General features: G+C 32.7%; 2 protein-coding genes across 2 annotated transcripts in view; one reads left to right on the top strand and one right to left on the bottom strand.

Moving 5' to 3' along the window:
* LOC110995071 (synaptotagmin-7) overlaps positions 1-22,801 on the top strand; it is a 249,537-nt gene that overhangs the window by 39,268 nt on the left and 187,468 nt on the right. The gene's annotated exons all lie outside the window — the stretch shown is intronic.
* Positions 21,106-22,768, bottom strand: LOC110995070. The gene is made up of 2 exons (XM_022262042.2): positions 22,545-22,768; positions 21,106-21,850 (listed from the first exon to the last, which is right to left on the bottom strand). Exons 1-2 carry the CDS (start codon positions 22,681-22,683, stop codon positions 21,402-21,404), a joined length of 588 nt encoding a protein of 195 aa, XP_022117734.2. The 5' UTR covers positions 22,684-22,768; the 3' UTR covers positions 21,106-21,401.

The following is a 22,801-nucleotide window of genomic DNA, read 5'->3' as shown; positions in this document are numbered from 1 at the left end:
TTTTTTGTTCTACTATCAATGGTTTTCGCAGCGTATGCAATTAAATATATTTTATAGGCATTTTTTTACACCTTGGGTAACATTATTGTAATTTTTGTAGGGATCCTTATTTTTTTCTTACAATAAATATAGTTTATATTAATCTCTGATAATTTAGCAGTCGAACATCAACAAAATCATATAAAATTGTTCACAAATCTAATAATTAAATACAATTATAATAATGTTTAATTTATTATTATGGCACTGTGTTGATTGTCAAATTGTGCAGATTTTTATAACTGTTCGATCTAAAGAAGAAAGAAGTGATATACTTCTTGCAAATAAACGATTTATTTTTATTTATTATTAACACTTCTATTGTATCGTAATTGCATTATTAAAACGTGTTTCCTTTCTCATGTGCTAAAGCAATAACCGCACCTGTTTCCCCACAACAATATAGAGTTCACGCTTCATATATAAGTTTTGTGGCAGCAAAGGGGCTACTAATGAAATTAAAGATTGTGGGAATATATTTTTAATAACACTTACGTCACAGACGTGTATTTATTAATTATGTAAATAAAATTCACCACAAATTGTTCACATAAACAGCAGTGGCGTTATGACCTTCTAGGTCTGTCTGGGCATCAGACTTCTGTATTTTTTTTTTAAGCCTTCCGTGACTGACACACGCCGACGATTTTTTGTATCTAAGGCATGCTGGTGTTGTCAGGATGTTAATCCCGAGTGTTGAATAAATTTTAGATATACACACAGTACAAATAAACGTGGTATAAAATGTTATACCAAGAATAAACTAAGAATAAGCTAATTGTCATCTAATAAACCCGGAATAACTTAAACCTAGTATAGCGTCGGCGTAACTGTTCTTACTAGCAGTTTTCCAAGCTTCATACCAGTTTAACTCTGACATAACCTATTTATTATATATTATCAGTGTTTATTGTATTGTATTTTGCCTAATTAATTCATATTTTCTAAATTATATAGTGGATATAAAAGCGAAGAAATTTAAAAATTAAATAATTTAATAAGTCAAATGGCCAGGTAGAACTTGGTGGAACCAGCTGCCGACTGAAGTATTTCCGAACCAATTCGACTTAGGGTCCTTTAAGAAAAGATCGTACCAATTCTTAAAAGGCCGGCAACGCACTCAATCAAACAAATCTTTTACAATACATATTCAGTGAATTCTATCAAAATCTGCTCGAATTGTAACAATTTGTCGGATGTTAATTGGACCATTCTGTAGTTCGTTAGTATGGGCAATTTAGTTTGATAAATTGATTTTATTTAAATGCTTCGCTTTACATTCTTAAAAGGAGAATTGGTAAAGCCAATTTAATGGGCCTTTTGGTAAAAATCATACTTCCTTATGACATCCGAATCCCCACTCCTCCTCTCCTCTCTCACTCTTCCTCAATCGGTCCCAATCGCTCTCTCCCTTTTCTTCGACAAAAACGCTGCACATCTTCGTGACGTACATTTTAACTAGCCTCCCTCGTTTGGACATTATTTTATAATTTGGAAAAATATTATTAAATTCGTCTTTATGATTTAATTGACATGATGAAGATTTACTTGTTTGTGTGATTTCAGATTACCAATGGAATAAAAGTCTCATAAGTGCAGTATAATATGTTTTGGATTTTTTAATTTATTTAAACAATTACCGTATGAAATTCGCAATATTGGCGCGTTTAACAAATTCAAAAAAGGCATTAAAGATGTATGTTACAGTGAAGATAGTAGACTACAATTGGGACGGCTAATGGCGACGTGTATCTCGCTCGTATATACATATTAAGTTTCTCATGTAAATAACATACATTTTTTTAATGAGAAATAAAGTTCTTTAAACATTAGATCAAGAATGAGTTACACATGTAGGGAATTAATTTCGGGACACCTAGTTAATTCATCACGTGGGCATCGTATATTTGTACCCTCGAGCAAACCACTGCTCAGTCGTATAAATAATTTACGAATTTTTTCGTTGATTAATAATGTATTACAGCGCCATCTTGTTTCATAAAATATGCATTGACCGGGGCGCACATGTTTGGTTTTCCTTTTGAAAACCACAAGATATTCTCAGAAAGTAGAATATAAATCTGTACACGATATGGAGGTCTATATTTAACTAACGTGTACACGTAAGATATTTCGAGGGAGGAGAATAATATTCGGTAGGTATCGAATATGTTCGGAATCTTGAACATTCGTCTCTTTTAAATACATGTTGATGTGATTAAAAATATACTTCGACAACAAGTATTTATTATGAATAGAAACAATCGTATTTCTTAAAATTTATTTTAATTATATATTTTGTGTTAGTCATTTAATTTTGAATACGATGTTTTGTTAGTACATTTTGGATTGATTATAAAATAAATAGAATAAAAGTGATTTTCAAGTGAAATAACAAAAAATACTATTTATTTTTAGATAAGAAAAAATTGTTATATCAAGGAAAAAATCTAAATTCAGCTAAATCCTTATAAATTTACTACACCATACTGTACAAAATAAACGTTTATCTCGGTGAATTATTTGAAGGCTGTGTTCTAATTTTAAAGGAGCCATTAATCTTCCAAATGACTTTACGGAGGCCCAAGTTAAAAACGCTAGATGGAGCCAGTGTAGCTGAGGCGATAGCGTTTTGAAATTTTGTATATTAATTACTGTCAATACCAAAACCAGGGTTTAAAAAAATAGTCACGCTACAACCTTTTTGGTTTCGGCCTCAGATTTTTGTTTTATGATCAATCTCTAGATGAGAGTGGCAAGCTGACACCAACACTGCGTATCAAATCAAATCAAAATATCTTTATTCATATAGGTAAACATGTACACTTATGAACGTCAAGAAAAACAAATAATAAATAAATTAGCTGTAAATTTACATTTACAACCAGTTCGCAAGTCAAGGGCGTAGAGCGGGTAAGAAGAACGGTATGGTTTTAGTACATCAGAAAGGTATGACAAAAGCGAGTCTGTAGTAAGTACTCTAAACTATATATAACTAGTGGCCCGCCCCAGCTTCGCACGGGTGCAATGCTGATGAAAAGCAGGTTTTTCTTATGTATAGTGTATTTTCCGTCGCTGGAAAGCTCCGATAATATACGCGTTTGATCGCTGCTAAATAAGCTGTAATGGGCTGTATAGATCTATATTAAATGAACAATGTATTCAAGGTACATATATAATTGGTTAAGTATTGATGCTGTAATTGTTAAAATCGCTTCGAAAATTAGCCATTATTTGTCGTAAAAAGTAAATGACAAAAAAAGTTATTGTGGGTTATTTTATTTTTCACATTTAGGTACAAAAACAGAAAACAGATTAATTACATACATAAAATTATTACACACTAAACAACATTTAAAAATCTGACTTCCAGTTATATCTGTACACAGCATTTACACTAAATATCAACTAAACAACATACACATATCAAACCGAATGACAAGAAATAAAAAATAAGAGAAAAAATATATCTATACATACACACACACACATGTTTATATACATATACGTTAATCAATTAAATTAGTAATTAAGGTTGCAAGTATTTACTATGAACTATCTTTTTAAATTTACAAATATTATTGTGAAAAATATCAACCTCAGCACACACAGCATTATAATATTTGCACATTCTTACAAGCGGAGCATTCTGGGAAACATTGTTATCAGTCATAGGTATAACAAATAATTCCTGGATGCGCACAGAACGCGTCGGTACCTTGATCTCCAGCCTCTCCAAAAGGCAGGTGTCAAATGAGCCATTTGCTATTTTATGCAAAGTGCACAGGTCGCTCATCCACCTCCTCCTTTCAAGACTTACCATTTGAAAGTGGGCAAGACGCTGGTCATATTGTTTTATTTTTCGCCTAAGACCATACTTATAGCACAATGCTCTGACAAACCGCCTTTGTATAGCCTCCAATCTATCTATATGAGTTTGGTATATCGGAGTCCATACCGCCGAACAATACTCAACCATGGTTCTCACGAGAGAGCTGTATAAGATAATTAAGGAGTCGGCTCGCCTGAATGGTTTAGCAGTTCTAAGAATGAAGGACAGCATCCGGCCAGCTCTGCTACATATATCATTATAATGAGGTCTAAAAGACATAGCAGAGTCAAATAGCACTCCCAAGTCGCGAATCACCTCAACTCTATCAACTAGAATACCCTTAACATTATATTTATACTGGATAGGGTTCCTACTTTTTGTAAATGTTATAACTCGGCACTTCTCAATATTCAGAACCATAAAGTTTTCATCGCACCAAGCAGAGATAGTATTAATATCCAATTGTAAGGTCTCACAATCTCTTTCATCAGATATACGTCTGAATTATCCATAAGAGATAGACATATATCATCACGGGCTTTTCTGTAGACCTTTTCAATGTGGACAATACTTAGTACATGTACATTATTTTGATAAAACTCGTAGGAGTTACAAAAATAACAGTACTTCTCCACTATTTAATGGATGTTATTATACATATAAACCGCTTTAAAATCCGTTGCGTAGTTTCAAAGATTTAAGCATACAAAGGGACATAGGGACAGAGAAAGCGACTTTGTTTTATAATATGTAGTGATGATGTAAAATTTTACCGGCTAGCCTGAAACATTAATATCTTCTATTTGTAAACAATCACAGTAAACTGAGCAACAAAAAACTGGCAAAAGATGAATGTCCAAAGGTAAATTTGAAATACCGATTGTACTAAAATTACTATGGTGATTGAACTTTAAAAAAAGTTCTATATTAATCAATAGTTTACCTACATAAGACACTACACTTGCTAAATTTAAAAATTTATTAAAAAAATACTTGTTAAATACGTAGAACTATTTACGTAAATTAATTATATTAATATAACCTTATTTAATAATTTATAAGCTATGTTTATATAAGTGGTTGCCAGGGCATGGTTGAAATGAAAATATAACTTTTTATGAATAAATATAAATACATACATAAGGATCGATTCTACTTTTAACACATTCATTAATTTTGAAACTATAAAAATGACAAATAATTATTTAAATTTCGTCCGTAAAAAAAAACCAAAAATCTTTGCCCAACTGTTTGATAAAGGATAACGACCAATTAATGATTATCAAATTTATTATCAATTAACGACCCACCGGCATTAAATTAAAAGGTACTTTACTGTTTCCTGTTTTCATGGTTTCAGGTAAAACGAAGAAAAAGCCGTAAATACGAGTTAAAATTATGTTTTTATATAGAAACTACTGGAGCAGTGTTGGCCTAGTGGCTTCAGCGTGCGACTCTCATACCTGAGGTCGTACGTTTGATCCCCGGCTGTGCACCAATGGACTTTCCTTCTATGTGCGCATTTAACATTTGATCGAACGGTGAAGGAAAACATCGTGAGGAAACCGGCATGTCTTAGACCCAAAAAGTCGACGACGTGTGTCAGGCACTGGAGGCTGATCGCCTACTTGCCTATTAGATTTAAAAATGATCATGAAACAGATTCAGGTGTCTATCTTAGATGTTCAAAAAAAAATTAAATATTGATAAAAGTATGCCAATAAACAATCTACGGATTGTAATAGCCATCTGTCGATACAAGCTATCCGGTTAAGGTAAGTCGGATCGCTGTATGGGGATAGATATTTGTATGAAAATGACAGTTCAACTGTGCCAATATCTTACGATTTTTACTTATACCAGTTTTTAAAATAATAAGAAAGCTTTTTATATATTTTAAACATGGACATTTATATTTTAATATTATTTGTACGGTTTTATTTACTTTATTAGGTTGGTATTGATTATCAAATATGAGTGTAAAGAGGGAAGAGATTGCATTTTATTTGTCGATAAAAATGGACTGTCTTCGTAGGGTTTGGTTATTGGGATGTAGATAGGTGATCGATCGACTGTCACGGTCTGATCTAAACACTAAATAAATGCAGAATAGCTACAGCTAAATACATAAAAAAACAGAAAAAGGCTCATTATTGTTATGTAAATACATTTCTCCTAATTAGACTAACTCTATAATCCCTTTCATTCACCCTTATCAACACAAGCTGAGCGCAACATGAAACCATTAAGCTGATAATCCGACCTATTTACTAGCCATTTCGGGAAGTCGCACTTCTATAGCGAGAGGGAAATGGGACGATCTGGATATATTCAAGCAACTATACGCAACAAATACAATCTTATAAATAAAAATCTCGTGTCACGGTGTTTGTTGTGTTGTATGAATTTTTGTGTGCATATTGGGTATGCCTGAGAATCGGGCAATTTCTATTTTTCATCACCCTAAATGTTAAGGGTAGTCCACCCTAATTATTATTTTTTTAATTTTTAGATAAATTTTTATTTTTTTATCAACTGTATCAACAGCATTAAAACATACTTACAACCCTAAATTTTCAACCCTATACGATCAACCCTATTTTTTATTATAAATAATATAAATGGCAAAACAACGTTTGCCAGGTCAGCTAGTTTGTTATAAAACAAGAAGCAAATTCAAATTACGGTTAAATACAAAATGCGGTTCTTACCGCATGAAACCTTTTTAAATCAACCAAAATATCTTTATATTATTGTGTTATTTATTTTTGCGAATCAATTTTAGAGAGGTCCTCTCTTTCTTTTCCCAGAAAGAAAAAATAGAAATATAGTATATTTGAACGGAAGTGGCCTAAGTGATGACAATTAATTAGAAGGAAATGAACATTGTCTAATAAATGTGGAAATCAGTATTTATTTGCAAACATAAAAATAACTTAAAACTTGTGAATAGAATTTCATCATAAAAACAGAAACGACCCGTTTACCAACCAATAATACATTTACTATACACATTTACAGCACTGTCATCTGTCAAATAGGCATATGTCAACTTCAACGTCCTCAGTAGTCACATACGATAAAAATAAATAACTTGTCATGAAATTCAAATTTATATTTGTATAAAAAATATAGTATAACACGGGTACACTAGCATAGGTTGTCAGTTACTATTTTATGTAACTTTATAAACTATTATGGTTTAGATCGAGACAAAATTTTTTTTTTTAAACAAATTGTATCGTAGACATCCCTACTCAGCGGCAAAGAAGACAGAGTGTGTTGGCTGAGAGAAAAAAACGGCGTAAAAAACGATCGGTACACTTTTAAAATAGCAAATCATTAACCATAAATTTTCGAACAAATATTGCAGATTAATTAGAAGTAGCCTGCCTAGCACTAGTCCCAGACCCTTTTATCAATTAAATAAACGTTAACTATATAGTAAGCCTTTTTTACATACCGTTTCTTTAATACATTTGTTAAATTTTTAAAAGGCAGAGATAAAAGAGCCTCTAGCATTTTATTAAATAAAAGTATCCATTTTCCCCAAAAAGAATTATTAACTTTTAACGTATTGGGCTGTCATATGTCACTGTCATTGATATAAATAAATAAGAGGCTCAGTCAAGATGTCTTGACATGTAAAGAGTCAAAAACTAAATTTATATGAAAGTGACAGTTTGAGAAGAAGATTGTCTTATTTGAGAAGTTGTAAAATGGCGGCGTGTCATTTGTCTATTGCGTTCAGATATTTCTATTAAATGATGATCTAAATAGATTATATTCAAGGCAAAAATAGCGGAGACATTTTCCACTATAGCCTGCACGTTCTTAGTAGGATTCAAACGCCCAAATGCAACCTGAAAAATTAATATCCAACTGTCGTAGAATTTCCATTGTCTTATTTCCGTACCAAGCCTTAATATTTTGTTGAAATCTCATTTCTTGGATAAAAACGTCTTGATCGGTGCACACGGACATTTTATCTTTAAATTGATCAAAGCTCTTAATGGCAAAATGTTGAAAGCTCCAAAATATTAAATTATTTTATCGAATCTGAGATTGATGGAATTCAATTTTGTTTAAGTGTAATTCAAGTTATTAATGATGAATTAGCGTGACGGAACTCAAATTATATTTCGATAAATGGAATTATTGTTTTACATTTTTTTATAATGTAGCCTAAAATTATTACCACATTGAATGCCTTGAAAATCACTTACATCAAGTGTGCCTCCTGCCCGTTTGCCCCCTGTGCTGTATATAAAAAACCAATAGATAGAAAATAATAGCCGAAAACCTAAACTTTTTACTTTTATGATTATTTATTTATTTATTGATAAAAAGCTTGCCAACGCTTGTCACACTGTTACATCGCTAAAAAAATCACAAAATACAATTTTTGACGTAAAGACAAAGTTTGTAATGTTTAATGACAAGCTTATAGGCAAACATGACATACACGAAGAGATCTAATAATAAAACAACATAATAAAACAAAACAACTATTTGACAAAGAAAACTTACTAGTAAAAAAATAAACCGAATACGCTTGCAAAAATACAAGCTATTTCAGCTATGACAACAGCTTGCCTACTGAGATAAGGGAAATATTGCTGTGGACCAGTTTCGAATACGCCTGCGAAGTTTTGTGGTAAATATTGTGAGAGAAGGCTAATTCCAGCCTTAAAGTAAAATTATCTATTAAAACAGTAGCACAAATGTATATTTACTACGCCATAAACCATCGCTAGGAGAGTTTCTTCTCAATACTTACGTGAAATTACGTGAATAAAAACCCAACGTAATAATAAAACGGAAAATCGTGGAACCGAAAAATTCGCCCCATTTCCACGAAAGGAAATGAAGGTTTTTACTGACCGAAAACGAGGGTTGGCTAGGTTTTGCGAGTTCCAAACTTTTCAGGGGTTTCAGAAATTCATGAAGAAATTGTCAAACAAAAATGAATTTTGGCTAAACGTTCGTGTTCATAGTTAAAAAAAGACATGCTGTAATGGCGTAGTGTGCTTTCATTAAACTGGCAAATTAATTGTAAAAAATATATTTACATAAGGATCAATACAAAAACTATTTAAATATAACATTAAAAACCACCAAAGCAAAACACACGTAAATAATCGAATTAAATTAAAATAGGAAATTTTTAAAGATCTACAAAGAATGGAGGATAGGATAAGAAAATAATCATAAAGTGTATTTTAAACGTAAGCCACTCTATTTTTTTTAATTCATTAAGCGAAAAATATAATACTAAACCAAGGCTGTGCATTTTGCTTACTCAGGTTTTCTTAGTTAGTTTAGCCCCGGGAGTATGGCCAGATGCAGGCACCGTCTTCAACTGTTACTTTGCATTCATCCGTCTCAGAGCAATTAACTAAATCATGGGAGTTACGCCCCGAAACTATAGCCAGACGTAGGCAATCTCTTCGACTGTTACATTGCATTCATTCAATAAAATAAAATAAAATAAAATACGTTTATTTTGGAACATAAGATCATCTAGGTATCACTTATTCCACGTCAATCAATTCGAACCTGTATGCATCCCTACTCATCGGCAAAGAAGACAGAGGGTGTAGGCCGAGAGAAAAAGTCGGCGTAAAAAACTCTCGGTACTATTTTAAAAAGCAAATCATCAAACAATATTTAAAACAAATATATCAAATTAATTAGAGCTAGATTCGTTACATAGCAATGAACATTTCATTATTACTCTTATTTTAGTACGCGAGTGGTTAATATGGAGTAAAACTAAAATCCTATATTATTTAACGCACCCCAACAAAGGAACCGGATAATACTTTTCGATTACAGCGCCTTTACGTCCGTACTGAAATGCGCGTAATATAACAAGTGAAAAGTGTCTCAAAATATTGTACCTATCAACCTATAAAGTTAAAGGATTGAATCAGTTAGAATAGCAAAATATACTTACATTACTTTAACGGCTAGCACTAAAGCACAGTAGTAAAATCTTAATTATCACTTAAGTTCATTGCAATGTAAATCTTTATGCTTTGAAGTTAATAACCTGTTAACATTTTATGGACGTCAACACAATATTCTGTTAGTATAATAATGGGAGTATGAACTCCCATTATTATTATATGAATACGATATGAATATTTCCCCTTCAATAACATAGTTGTTTTATTCGAGGTGGAAAATGGTAGGTATTTGACAGAGTGGTCGTGATCGCTATGTAGATCTGTAGTAGTGATAATAGAAGTGGCAGATGTGATGCGCTTCACAATTTTCCACCATCGTTGCTTATTAGAGGTCATCCTGCTGCACTGATTCAGTGATCTTCCTACAGCAGAACTTCTGGACAGAAGTTTCTTAATCCAAGAGATGATATGATACTTCTTAAGCTGCTATATTTCGAGTTATTCTATCTATAGTACCTTATATTTAATAACACAGATATTTATTTACAATATATTATGTAAATAGTAAGAATAATAATTTAAAATTGATAAATTGTAAAAAAAAAAGTTTAAAGTCATTTAAAGTTCGCAGTAATTCCTCGCTTTATTCCGATACTTATTGAACGAGGAAAGCACCAGATTCTGGGTCCCAGGTACTAGACATTACCAGGTACCAGCCACCTAAAAAATATTTAATTAGTACCTGTGCTCTTAAACCCCACGGCCCAAGAGTGTCTATCCTATAAATAAATAAATCAGTGGCGCTACAACCTCTTTAAATCTTGGCCTCAGATTTATGAATATGCTTCATGATCATATTTAAATCTAATAGGCAAGTAGTTGATCAGCCTCCAGTGCCTGACACACGTTGTCGACTTTTTGGGTCTATGACATGTCGGTTTCCTCACGATGTTTTCCTTCACCGTTCGAGTAAATATTAAATGAGCACATAGAAAAAAGTGCATTGGTGCACAGCCGGCGATCGAACCTACGACCTCAGGGATGAGAGTCGCACGCTGAAGCCACTAGGCCAACACTGATCTTCTCTATCCTATACGAAATCAAATATAATATAAGATTATAGCCGTTAATTATATTTTAATGTCCATTTCATGTCATATGCAAAAAGATATGAGATGAAAAATTATTTCTCAGATTCCATTCGATACAGTTCCTTTGCAAAATATTGTATTTGAAATGAACAAATTTTCCAATAAAATGTCATCTGCAGACGTCGTTTCCCCGTTGTACGATACTGTCACGTATTTCAATACCTACGGCGTGTTCGTTGAAATAATGTGAGATTTTTTATGAAACAGCAATATTGACATTTAAACTATATCTATTACTATCTATGTGATAAAAAACAAATCAACATTTTCCGAGTACAAATAGGAAAAATTCTTCTTTGTCCCAAATTGACTGACAGCGAGAACCATTCAAAAGCGGGAACGATTGAAATGCAGACAATTCAGGCTTTATTTCAGATATCGGTATTAATTTGGAACGGCGTGAAAGTAACATAAAGTTAGTTTTGTTTAGTAAGATCTGATCTTAAGTGATTCCGCCCACCCATGGACACTATGCCAGAGGCCTAGCAAGTGCTCTTTTAAGAATTAGTACTATACGCAGAAGTCACCTAGGCACCTCGTCAAGTGTCATTATCGTAAGTTGATTTGTGCGTGGTACCAAAGGATTTTTGAAGTGCGCAAATAATGCTCGTAGTTACTGGAAAACTTCGTCTACAATTTAAATATCGAAGGCCTGCTTTTAATGAAACGTAATTTTTTTACCGGTGCCCCATCGACATCATTTGATGATTATCAATAACTGAATTTTCGTCTCCAAGGACCGTTACTAATAACTTCTGTTCTTTGTTCGTTTCTTGATTATAAATGACTATCGTAAATTGCTAAGGGTATATAATATATAAATCGTTAACATATCAAAGAGCGAATTGGGATGTAATCAAGCCCCTTCTAGCATTAAATAGCTATTTGATATTCATCTACTACGTTTGAGACCGCCATTGTCACTCATCTGAAACATTTGGTTAGTCAAAATTAAAACATTCTTATTTGCAATTTTTTTTTCTTATTTAATACTAAATAAAGGTAAATTCTTAAGCGGCTAAAGCTTGGACAATTTAAGAAGACACCCGCCGGCAATTAGAAGAATTTGAGATGTGGTGCTATTGTCACATGCTTGGTATAAGAGGTATATCCAGAAGGTCTCTAACGAGACGGTTTTGAAACAAGTTGGCACGTCAAAAAACGGAATGTTATTAACGTCAAAATGTTGCGTACCTGGATCACGTGCTGTGCCATGACCGCTACCACCTTCTTCAAATAATGGGTAAAATCTAGGGTAATCGGCTTGTTGGTAGTAGGAACTATATATATGTATATGACTCGCTTCGCAAAGATAGGGAGTGAAAGTTATTGCAACTGCGGAAGAGTTGCTACATCTGGCACAGGACAAGATACGCTGGAAGAGACTGATGGCGAACCTCCAGCAGGGACGCACTAAAATAAGAAGAAATTCTTAAGTGCCTTTTTTTGTTTGTTTGATTTGTATAGTGTCTATAAGATTTAAGAATGGAGCATGAGATAGCAATACACTATGTCGATGCATGAAATAAATAAATCTACACAGAGATAGAAAAAGCGAAAGACGTTGAATATATGCAATTATTTACGAGATACGATAACTATTAAATGTCTCCTCTTTATATTTTTGTAGAGATTAATAATTTTCCTCTTTATAATTTGTTTTTATTGCGTACCGCCCTTTTGAGCGGACAATTGTGTGTCTATAAAATAATAAAACAATGAAATTGAATATCGCCCTGGGCCCCTCGCCCAGTAAATCAGGCTAACCATCAAAATCTATCGATTTTTATTCCATTCACTTAGATATCTGGACCACCTTGCATGAGATATCTTTAGTTAACAAGTAAATCAGTCCGGGCCTCCGCTTGCAACCATATTAAATTAAAACCTACAGCTGTGTTTCATCATCAGACGTCGAGGCAGAAAACGAAATTCCACCCCTAAAACCTCGACATCCGCCGTTCCACAACTACGCGTTTTTCAAGGCAGTTTTTGCCGCGCACCACCACTTTGTGGAACCAGCTGCCCACTGAAGTACTTCTGAAATTACGGTCTTCCAAGAAAAGAGCGTACCAATTCTTAAAAGGCCGGCAACGCACTCGCGAGGCATCTGGCATTGAGAGTGTCCATGGTCGGCTGTATCACTTAACATCTGGTGAGCCTCCTGCCTGTTTGCCCCCTGTTCTATAAAAAGCAAAATCATTGGCGATAAAGCGAATATTATATGCGCACATAGATATAATATGCACAGCCGGGGATCGAGCCTACTCTCGATGATGAGAGTCGCTCGTTAAAGCCACTAGGCCACTTGTCCTAAGCTAACACTGCTCAAAAATTGTGCTTACATTGTGATAAAAAAGAGACACTTTAAAGTGTATATACAAGAGATACATTTCAAAACCTTTGTTAAGATAAAGCCCTTGAGAATGGATTTTAACAATACAAGCAAAATTTGGGCCTGATAAGTTAACAACAGTTTGGCTAAATAGATCTCTAATGATACTCTGGGGTCTGACAACGATACTGTCAACAAACAGTGAAACCTTCCTTCGAGATATAAGCAATATTTGAAATAATTAAACAAAAGACGTTTAGTGGTAGTCGGATTTAAGTAACAGAATGGTCAAACGAAAACGTTTCCTTACACTCGCTATGATAAGAGATATGTTTGAGTTCTAGAGAGAATAGTGGATTTTTAACTTACAAAAAAATAACATAAAAACAGAATAAGTTTTCTTAATATATTTTATATACGCGTCACGTTGTTTGTCCGCTATACTCCTAAACTACTTAACCGATTTAAATCAAATTTGTACACTGTGTGCAGTTTGAACTAACTTAAAAGATAGGATATAGCTTACATATATATAATTCTACTGTTCGTGTATACGTCACTTAACCTCTTAGACGGCTACTAGATTGATTTTTATGTTTCTCTTGTATTTGAGTTTTTGATTGAAGTATGAATGTTTGATAATATTATATATATATTTTTCGGATCCGAGTGGTCGGCATACAGCTAATTGGGTGCCGAATACTCGGATTCAATAGCTAGGGATGGATTAAAAAAATGAACGGGACGCTAGCACGGATCCGAGTGGCCGGCACCGCTTTTTATTTTTCATTTTTTTTACTCCACTCGGATCCGAGAAAAGAGCACTTAATGTGTTAAATTAAATATTTTTACTTTAATTTATATTAAAAAAAAAACTTTAGTATGTATATAACACCTAGATACCTTCTATATATATAAGAGCACTCTAGACTCTAAGTCACTTATAATATCAATTTGCGCTTAATGGAGGCTGTGTAGGAGCTGATTGGCTGTAATTGAGTTCCTCAAGTAAGCCGCACTGTGCGGCGTTGCTCGCTAATTCGGTTTTGAAGTTAGAACTATGCGATCGTGGTAAGATTTAATCATGGATTTGGTAAACCTATGGCACACTTGAGCGAATATTACATTATACTAGTTGATCCGGGAAACGTTGTTAACCATATTACTTCCGGGAAACATTTTTTTAGTTCAATAAATATAACTGTCTATTATAAAAAATATAGATCGTAGACGGGTGAAAATTAATTATCTTAATTAAAATAATAGCATCTTGTTGTATGCTGTATCATAAATAATAAAAACAAAATATTTGTCTAAAAATATAAATAAAATTTAGTTAACTTGACCTAAGAGATGTGCATACCAAATTTTATGAAAATCGGTGGAGCCATTTGAGAGGAGTTTCATTACAAAACACCGTTTTTTTTTTCATCTGATGTTAAGTAATACCGCCGCCCATGGAAACTCTCAATGCCAGAGGGCTCGCCAGTGCGTTACCGGCCTTTTAAGAATTGGTACGCTCTTTTACACCGTGACGCGAGAATTTAAAATTTTTTGTATGCTGTATAATCAACAAAATATTTGTCTAAAAAATTAAATTTAGTTTACCTGACCTAAGAGATATGCATACTAAGTTTTACGAAAAGCTGTCAAGCCATTTCGGAGGAGCTTAATTACCGTGACTCAAGAATTTTGATTTTGAGAGCACTAGACCATTTAAGGATCTTTCATACCACCTACTGCTGATTAAATTTAGATAATCGAAATTTAAAATAAAAAATTCTATTGTTGCATTATTTCACAGATGCTAGGTTTCATTACAAGAATGAAACAGAACCTTTTTTGTCTTGGTCACTCGATTAATTTCTATTTATAGCAGACTCATTTTCGTAAATATTACAACAAATTAAATTAACAAATCTATTTGCTATTAAGTCCACCGAACATTTTACGTGTAAGTTCAAATGTCCTTGAGCAACGACCCTAATGGACAGGAACAAATTTGTCATTGGCGGTTGCCAAAATTAACTTGACAAATTTGACGCATAATTTTCCCTCGCTTCCCAGCTTGTTAGGTATTCTTTGTTCTTTTATTAAAATTAACATTTCCTGTAATAAATTACTGATTAACATTTTTTGTTAGACTAATTATTTCTTTTTCCAGTAATATTAAACAGTACAAATCTGTCAACATCTTATACATTAATAATAATACCAGAAAATATTTTTTTTTATAGAACAGGGGGCAAACGGGCAGGAGGCTCACTTGATGTTAAGTAATACCGCCGCCCATGGACACTCTCAATGCCAGAGGGCTCACGAGTGCGTTGCCGGCCTTTTAAGAATTGTTACGCTCTTTTCTTGAAGGACCCTAAGGTTTGAATTGGTTCGGAAATACTTCAGTTGGCAGCTGGTTCCACAGAGTGGTGGTGCGCGGCAAAAACTGCCTAGAAAAACGCGCAGTTGTGGAACTGTGGACGTCGAGGTGATACGGGTGGAATTTCGTATTCTGCCTCGACGTCCGATGATAAAACTCAGCTGCAGCTATATATAATATATTTGTAAGATGGAGGATCAATTGTAAAAATCCGCTGAATCGTCCATATAAAAAATAGCACACAAATTCATATTAATTTTCATTAAGTCATGTAATAAGAACATCATTGTCTAAGATCCGGCTGCAGGATTATTGCGCTCATCGGTAATTTGCTAAAAACCTTATTTATTTATAATTAGAATAATGTATATCTAACAAGTTGCTTTTCAAAATTTGGCCGCTACTGTTTGTAATGAAATTATTTTTGGGAAAATATTTCATTCATTTCTTATTTAAATAAAATATCGTCTCTATAACGGCAATTTAAATAAAGATTTCAAAAAATCACGTGTGCCGTTGTTCGTGTCCGCACTTCTTCGCAGCCAGGTGTGAACAGGTATGATTTCGATACAATCTAATTCAAGATCAGTCTCACGTCAATTAATAACGTCGATTCCATAATAATTGTGCAACGGAGTGTTAATAAATAACTATACATGAAATGTGAAGTATTGTTATGTTTTCAATTTAAATTTACATAAAATGGCGTCGTAGGTGATGGATTCTAGACATGACGGTCCCTCAGGATATTTTCCTTTGTACTAGCGTTAAGCGACTACAAAGTCTCAAAATAGTTCATTTTAGAACCTGGACGAGAAAGAATTTAAAGGTTTGAATGTATTAATTGTACTTGCATAACAATAAAACAGCCATATATAAGGTTGTTATCGCTAGCGATCTCATCTCTTCTCGAAAAAATAGAAGTATATTATGATGCAAGATGGGTGAGACTACAGATAACCAGAAACTTATAAAAATACAAAATAAGTATAGATTACATAAGCAGCAGTGTTGGCCTAGTGGCTCCTCATTCCTGAGGCCGTAGTTTCTATCCCCGGCTGTGCACCAATAGTCTTTGTATGTCACATTTAACAGTCGTTCACATCATTTAAGCGTCGTGAGGATACTTGCCTTAAATCCAAAATTTCGACGGCGTGTGCACAGGAGGCTGATCACCCACTTGCCTATTAGATTTAGAAATGATCATGAAACATATTCAGAAATCTGAGGCCCAGATCTAAAGAGCTACTAGAGCCTGAGAAAATTTTATCTGAGTTATTAAAATGCGTTAGATCCAGATGACATTTTAAATAGAGTTATAAAAATCCTAAATAAGCAATCATAATAATTGCTTGTCTGAGTAAAAAGAATTCGTAATTTATTCGAATCTCCAAGTCAATTCGGAATATTACGAATACAAATTCCGAGAGGGAAGAATTCATTAAGATTTTGTATTTGAATATTAGTACAATTCGTAGATATGTGTTAATTAAGTTGTCGTGGTTTATTCGATTCGCACCCTTATTTTTTTATATTCGAACCATTATTAGTGCAAGGTTCTTTGTATATTTGGTAGGTTTCTATCTAATACTAAATCCTGTTATTTCTGTCAATTTACATACTTTAAAAAAATAATAAAATATGTTTAAAACATTTATTTTAAAACTAATATCGCATATTAAATAGAAGCCTTTTAGCTTTTCTTTAATACTTTCTTAGATTTATTAAAAGGCAGAGATAAAAGAGCTTCTGGGATTTTATTAGGAAAGTAGCCCTTTTCCAAAAAAAAACTTTAGATAGTCAGGAAAATTCCATCCTGTTCAATTCTAAAACTCCTTTCTATTTCAAAATTTTTGGGACCCCATAGCTTACCTTTCACTGTTATGAAAACTAAATCCTTGAATCCTTGTGCTAGATAGGCAGATGAAGTTGTGATGATAGGGTGCGAAAGATAGCTATTATGCGATAAAAGACTGGAGAAAGCAAAATGTAGAAAATTCTGGAACTCCCTGGACCTTTAACCTTCAATAAAACTTGTATTGGGTACATACTGTCAATATCTGTATCTTATATGTATTAGAGAATAAAATAGTTATATTTTTACTAACACAGGTAGCATTATACCAAAAACAAACAATTACACAATTAAAACTGATAATAATCTTCCATTTGGATACTACTTACCATATTCCTACACATAAAATAATTGTGATCCTCAAAACGGTCTACTTGTCGGACCTATGTCCACCGTAAGCCTTCTAAAGGTCCGGGTGGACCTTTGGTAGTGACTTGTCAGTAAACGAGATACACATATATTTTTATTCACGAATTTATAAGTCGATATGGTAGGTTAGTTAAGTAGCAATATTTAGGGTGACTATTATAAAAAAATGTGTTTGGAATACAGGAATATTATATTCTACGTCATTAAATTTGTATCACAGACAACCTCATCGGCAAAGACGACATAGGGTGTAGGCCGAGAGAAAAAGCGGGCGTCATAAACTCTCGGCACTCTTTTAAAAAAGCAAATCATCAAACAACACTCATTTCAAAATTTATTTTATTTGCGGAATTTGTATCGCAAATTTGCTCTCAGGCTCTTTTATCAACCAGATAATTGTTAAATTTATAGTAAGCCTTTTTACACAGCTTTTCTTCAATACTTTTCTTAAATTTACGAAAAAGAGCCTCTAGATTTTATTATTGTAAGTAATAATTAAAGTATCCCATTTACCAAAAAATAATTACTAACTTTACTAGTCTATATAAATCTACATTATGCATATGATGTTATATTCTAGTAAGCTTATCAATAATTTTTTATACATACAAAATATTTTCATAATTTAATTGAGAGGGAATACAGGGTAAGTACATTAAATTTCTTAAATATATCTCTCAAGCATTTCCTACATTTTAAATTATAGATTGCACGAATAGCTCTATTCTGCAGGATGAAAATAGCTTCGACATCAGCAGCATGACCCCATAACGATGAGCCATAAGTCATTTGCTTTGCACCTGTAAAAGTAACTAAAAAAAACAAGTCTAGCTGTATGGACATCAGTTATTCAGCGAATCTTTTTAACCGCGTAAGCTGCAGAACTGAGTCTTTTCGCCAATCCGTTTATAATATCTACCCGATTATTGTCACAATCGGTTAAAGAACTGACTTATGAACACACCATACGTGGAGTTTGAGATGCTCCTGAGACCTAACATGTAGTTACATATTTCACTCACACATGTACTCATGAGTGTTACGCGTTACGTAACGCTTTTTGTTAAAAAAAAAGGTATTTATTAACACAAACAAAAAAAAGGTATGGAATTAACTATTACTATAGGTATTTGAATACGGTTTCCAAATCTTACAAATTATATAAATTAATAAACAATTTTTTTTTTAATTCAGTCAGAACATTAGAACGTTTACAATACAGTATTCTTAACGTGTAGTCTCGCATTTGACCCATGAAATCTTCTATGTTAAACATTCAAAGTAAAATACCCTCGGGAGTAAAACACAAGAGTATACCGCCGTCAATCACCAAATTTAGACAGGATCTTTTGAGATGTGAAAAGTTTCCTAAGAGCTCTCTCTCTTGGGACAAATTGTAGGGAATTTGCATACAAATGTGGCTACAATCTTGAACGCTGCAATTACTTGAAAATGACGGCTTTGTCACTCCGTTTAATTGACATCCCATGTCGAAGGTTCATTCGTAGTTACTACCAGGAGACAGTTAAACTATTTAAGGCCTTATCCCCAGCACGAATTACTATGACAGTGTCTCGGGTGGACTGCGGTGCGTAATAACAATTAGTTGTATAAACATTTTTTTTTAAATGGATTACTTTGGTTGCGTTAAAATATTTCGTGTAAATTTTAAAATCATGTTCTATATCAATTTTCGCCATAAAATTAATTAAAAGTGTAAAAATTGTTTAATTTTTTTTCTATCGAGTGAAGTTATTTAAATTGTGTATTGATCTTTCAAAATGATACAATAACTACTCAACTCCACCATACATTCTTTCCATTTGCCCTACTAGAAGCGATGACAAAAAATGGAAAGAAACAATGTACTTTTTTAAAATTACAAATAAAATACAGTATTTGAGGACTCAATATTGTTATATTCAGAATAAGATCAAAATTATAGATACGTTACAAATTGGTATGCCTTTGATTACTTAAACTTTATAAAGAACTCAAATAAGCCATACAGACTTGTTCATTCGGTAAGTTGTATTCCTATGAAACGTATATTCAAAACAAATTACTTACAGTGAGGAATGAAAAATTATTGTATACCAACATCTCAAGCACCTCCAACATTGGCAATAAATGAGATTTTTATTAATGGGATCTGCCACTAGGCAGCCACTTCCCAATGTGGAAGTGGATAAACCTTCAGAATATAATATGAGACCTTGAGTTATTGTCTTCTTATGGAGAAATAATCTTCTCATAACAGCAATTACTTATTTGTGAACTTGTCCTTTTCTAATTTATACAAATAACTTGTATTTATTTAGAAGAAAAATGTAATTCATTACTTCATAAATTGTGTAACTTTAATTTTAAATCTAAATATATTCAGTAGTATATATAACATACAGTATATATAGAGACAAGTATTATAAACTTACACCGATATTCATAAAAATCTGTGTATTGCACTATCTTAACACAACTATTATTTTTCTCTTTTTGTCACAATGTGTTAATGTTATGATATTAATATAAGGATAAACACTTTAGTTAAAACTGTACATATACACTGATTTTGTTGTTAATAATTTTATAATTGTACTTATTATATAAAATAATTGTAATTCCAATGAATTTCTAAAAAAAGGAAGTTCTAACGACCCTACAATTGATAGAGTTTTTACTTGGTTACTAAATTTTGTGGAATGTAAACTTATTTCATATTTGAGTTACCCTAAGCCGTTAATAACAAAATCATATAATAACAATAACAATGATAGTGATAATTCTATTACAATTAATTAAATTCCATAATAATCTTAGTAGTAATAAGGTAAGATTAAATAATTGTATTATTTGTATTCATGTCTATCAGAATAAAAGCCTTTTGTTAAACTTTATTTAATTTAATTTAATTTAACTAATTTCTGTAAAGTTGCATATTATGTTGATCATTTTTCTAAAAAAAAGGCCATACGCATACATTTTTTTTATTATAAATCACTACACTGTCACCATATAAGTATTAAGGTCTAGTAGAGGAATGATAACCTAATGTACGCAAGTTATTTATCTGTTATTCTATAACAAAAAGGTTTTGACAAAATTGTACAGATTTTGCATTAAAAGTAATATTTTCTTACACAACACTTTAAATGTTTGAGAATAACCCATGAAATAAAGAAAATAAAACTGTATCCAGTATTTTTATTCATTAAGATTATAATATCCCTTCTTCATAATTAATATAAACTATATTAGTCTAATTGAACTGTAAGAAATAAAGTTCTTATATTATGTCTTCTTACATCATAGCGAAAACACAATTTGGAGGGCTAAAGTTAGGGAAGGGCAACCAGGGTAAAGGCCCGGGGCCTCAACAAGAGATTGACTTATTATTATATATTATATATTGTGATACTTCACAATAGATAAACTAACAAACAAAAAAAAAACGTTATCTCTAATAAATATATAATTTCCATAGCATATATACATTATACATAACCATTTAAAATATTTTTTTATATGAAGTTATCCTTCTGTGTCTTCTGTCTCCATCTGTATATCCTCAAGTAACAATAGCATCTTAATCCTAAACTTGCGCATTTGCTCCTCCGTCAACTTCTCCACATCAGGTAAGAGACTTAGTAAAAACATTTTCCTAGGATTTTCATTTCTAATATTTTTAATCCAGGAGAAATCAGGTCGTTCTAATTTATACTTTTTTATTTTCCGTCTTTTGAAATTAGAAATTGTTGCCGACGGTTTTTCTATACGTAGTGGCTCTACCTCAATTTCCACAGGTTCGTCATCTGATTTGGGATTTGTTTTCTCTGGAACAAGCGTCTTGAGAAACGGAACGATGAACTGCATTTCATCGTGTAAGTGATATAACTTTTTCTGTTTACCATGAGGTATAGATTTGAGACTTCGAACGAAACCATTCCTTATATTTCTCCATTTAACTTGACATTCAGGTACTGAAATTAAACGTACTTATTGCAGACTACATAGAAACTAGTATAGGGAAAAGTACAGCAAGCGGCATCTATTGTGTTGCGTAATTACATAAACTTTGTTACATAAACGTTTTACTCAACATAATATATGGTGTGCAAATGTCAAAAAACAGAGCGAACTAGTAAAAAATCCATTCAAGAGCCTATGTGTTATTATTATTAGTTATTATTAATATTATCTTCCATAGAACATTGGAATTGACGCTACACCTTTAAGTTTTATATATAGGTATTCTAACTATTTATTATGCATTGAAAATCAATTTGAATCAACCAGATTCGATCGAAGTGATTTTTTTTATATTAACCTCTCAAAGTCAGCTAGCTTATTGGCAGTATTATTATAATTCTTTTTTCTATTAAACTACACGAATATTTATTATATGATGTTATATTAACGGTGATGTGTCACCACCAAAGAAAAAAGCACCTCTTACAACCTAGTTCAATTTCCAGCGAAACATAAATTGTGAAAATAACTAATAATATATTACCCCTCTTCTATTTTTTTTTCATTTTAGACCATATAATAAAAGTGTTGCACTTTATCGTACTTTGTGCGCAAGAATATTTGACAGTTGACATAGGTACTTGATTTTAAATTTCGCGCCGTACAATAGCGTTTCTGCATCACCGCAATAAACAAATGACTCACCAGATGTGTTCGTTAAATGTGAAACTTCGCTCCAGGCTTGATCCGTGACATCTTTTCTAGAATACTCCGCTAGTGTGTAATTGTATAAACAAGGATACTGTTCAATAATACGAACAAAATCAACGGCACAGAACGCCATCTTGCTTTGCGTCGTGCATGAGCAATGAATGCCGCGCGTCTCGGCGTCACACGTGCCGCTTGCGAGGTTGCCGCTCCGTGCAAACCGCGTGCCGTATTCGTCATGAGCGTTATATGAT

Source organism: Pieris rapae, chromosome 15, assembly GCF_905147795.1.
Source record: "Pieris rapae chromosome 15, ilPieRapa1.1, whole genome shotgun sequence".
Classification (NCBI taxonomy): domain Eukaryota; kingdom Metazoa; phylum Arthropoda; class Insecta; order Lepidoptera; family Pieridae; genus Pieris; species Pieris rapae.
Note: the sequence above shows the minus strand (reverse complement) of the source record. Positions and strands in the feature narration are given on the sequence as shown.

Excerpts from the sequence above, each read along its gene's own strand:
- LOC110995070 (XM_022262042.2), bottom strand. The coding sequence starts at position 22,683 with ATGGCGTTCTGTGCCGTTGATTTTGTTCGTATTATTGAACAGTATCCT. Across the intron at positions 21,851-22,544 it reads ACATTTAACGAACACATCTG|TACCTGAATGTCAAGTTAAA; the intron begins GTGAGTCATTTG and ends GTTTAATTTCAG.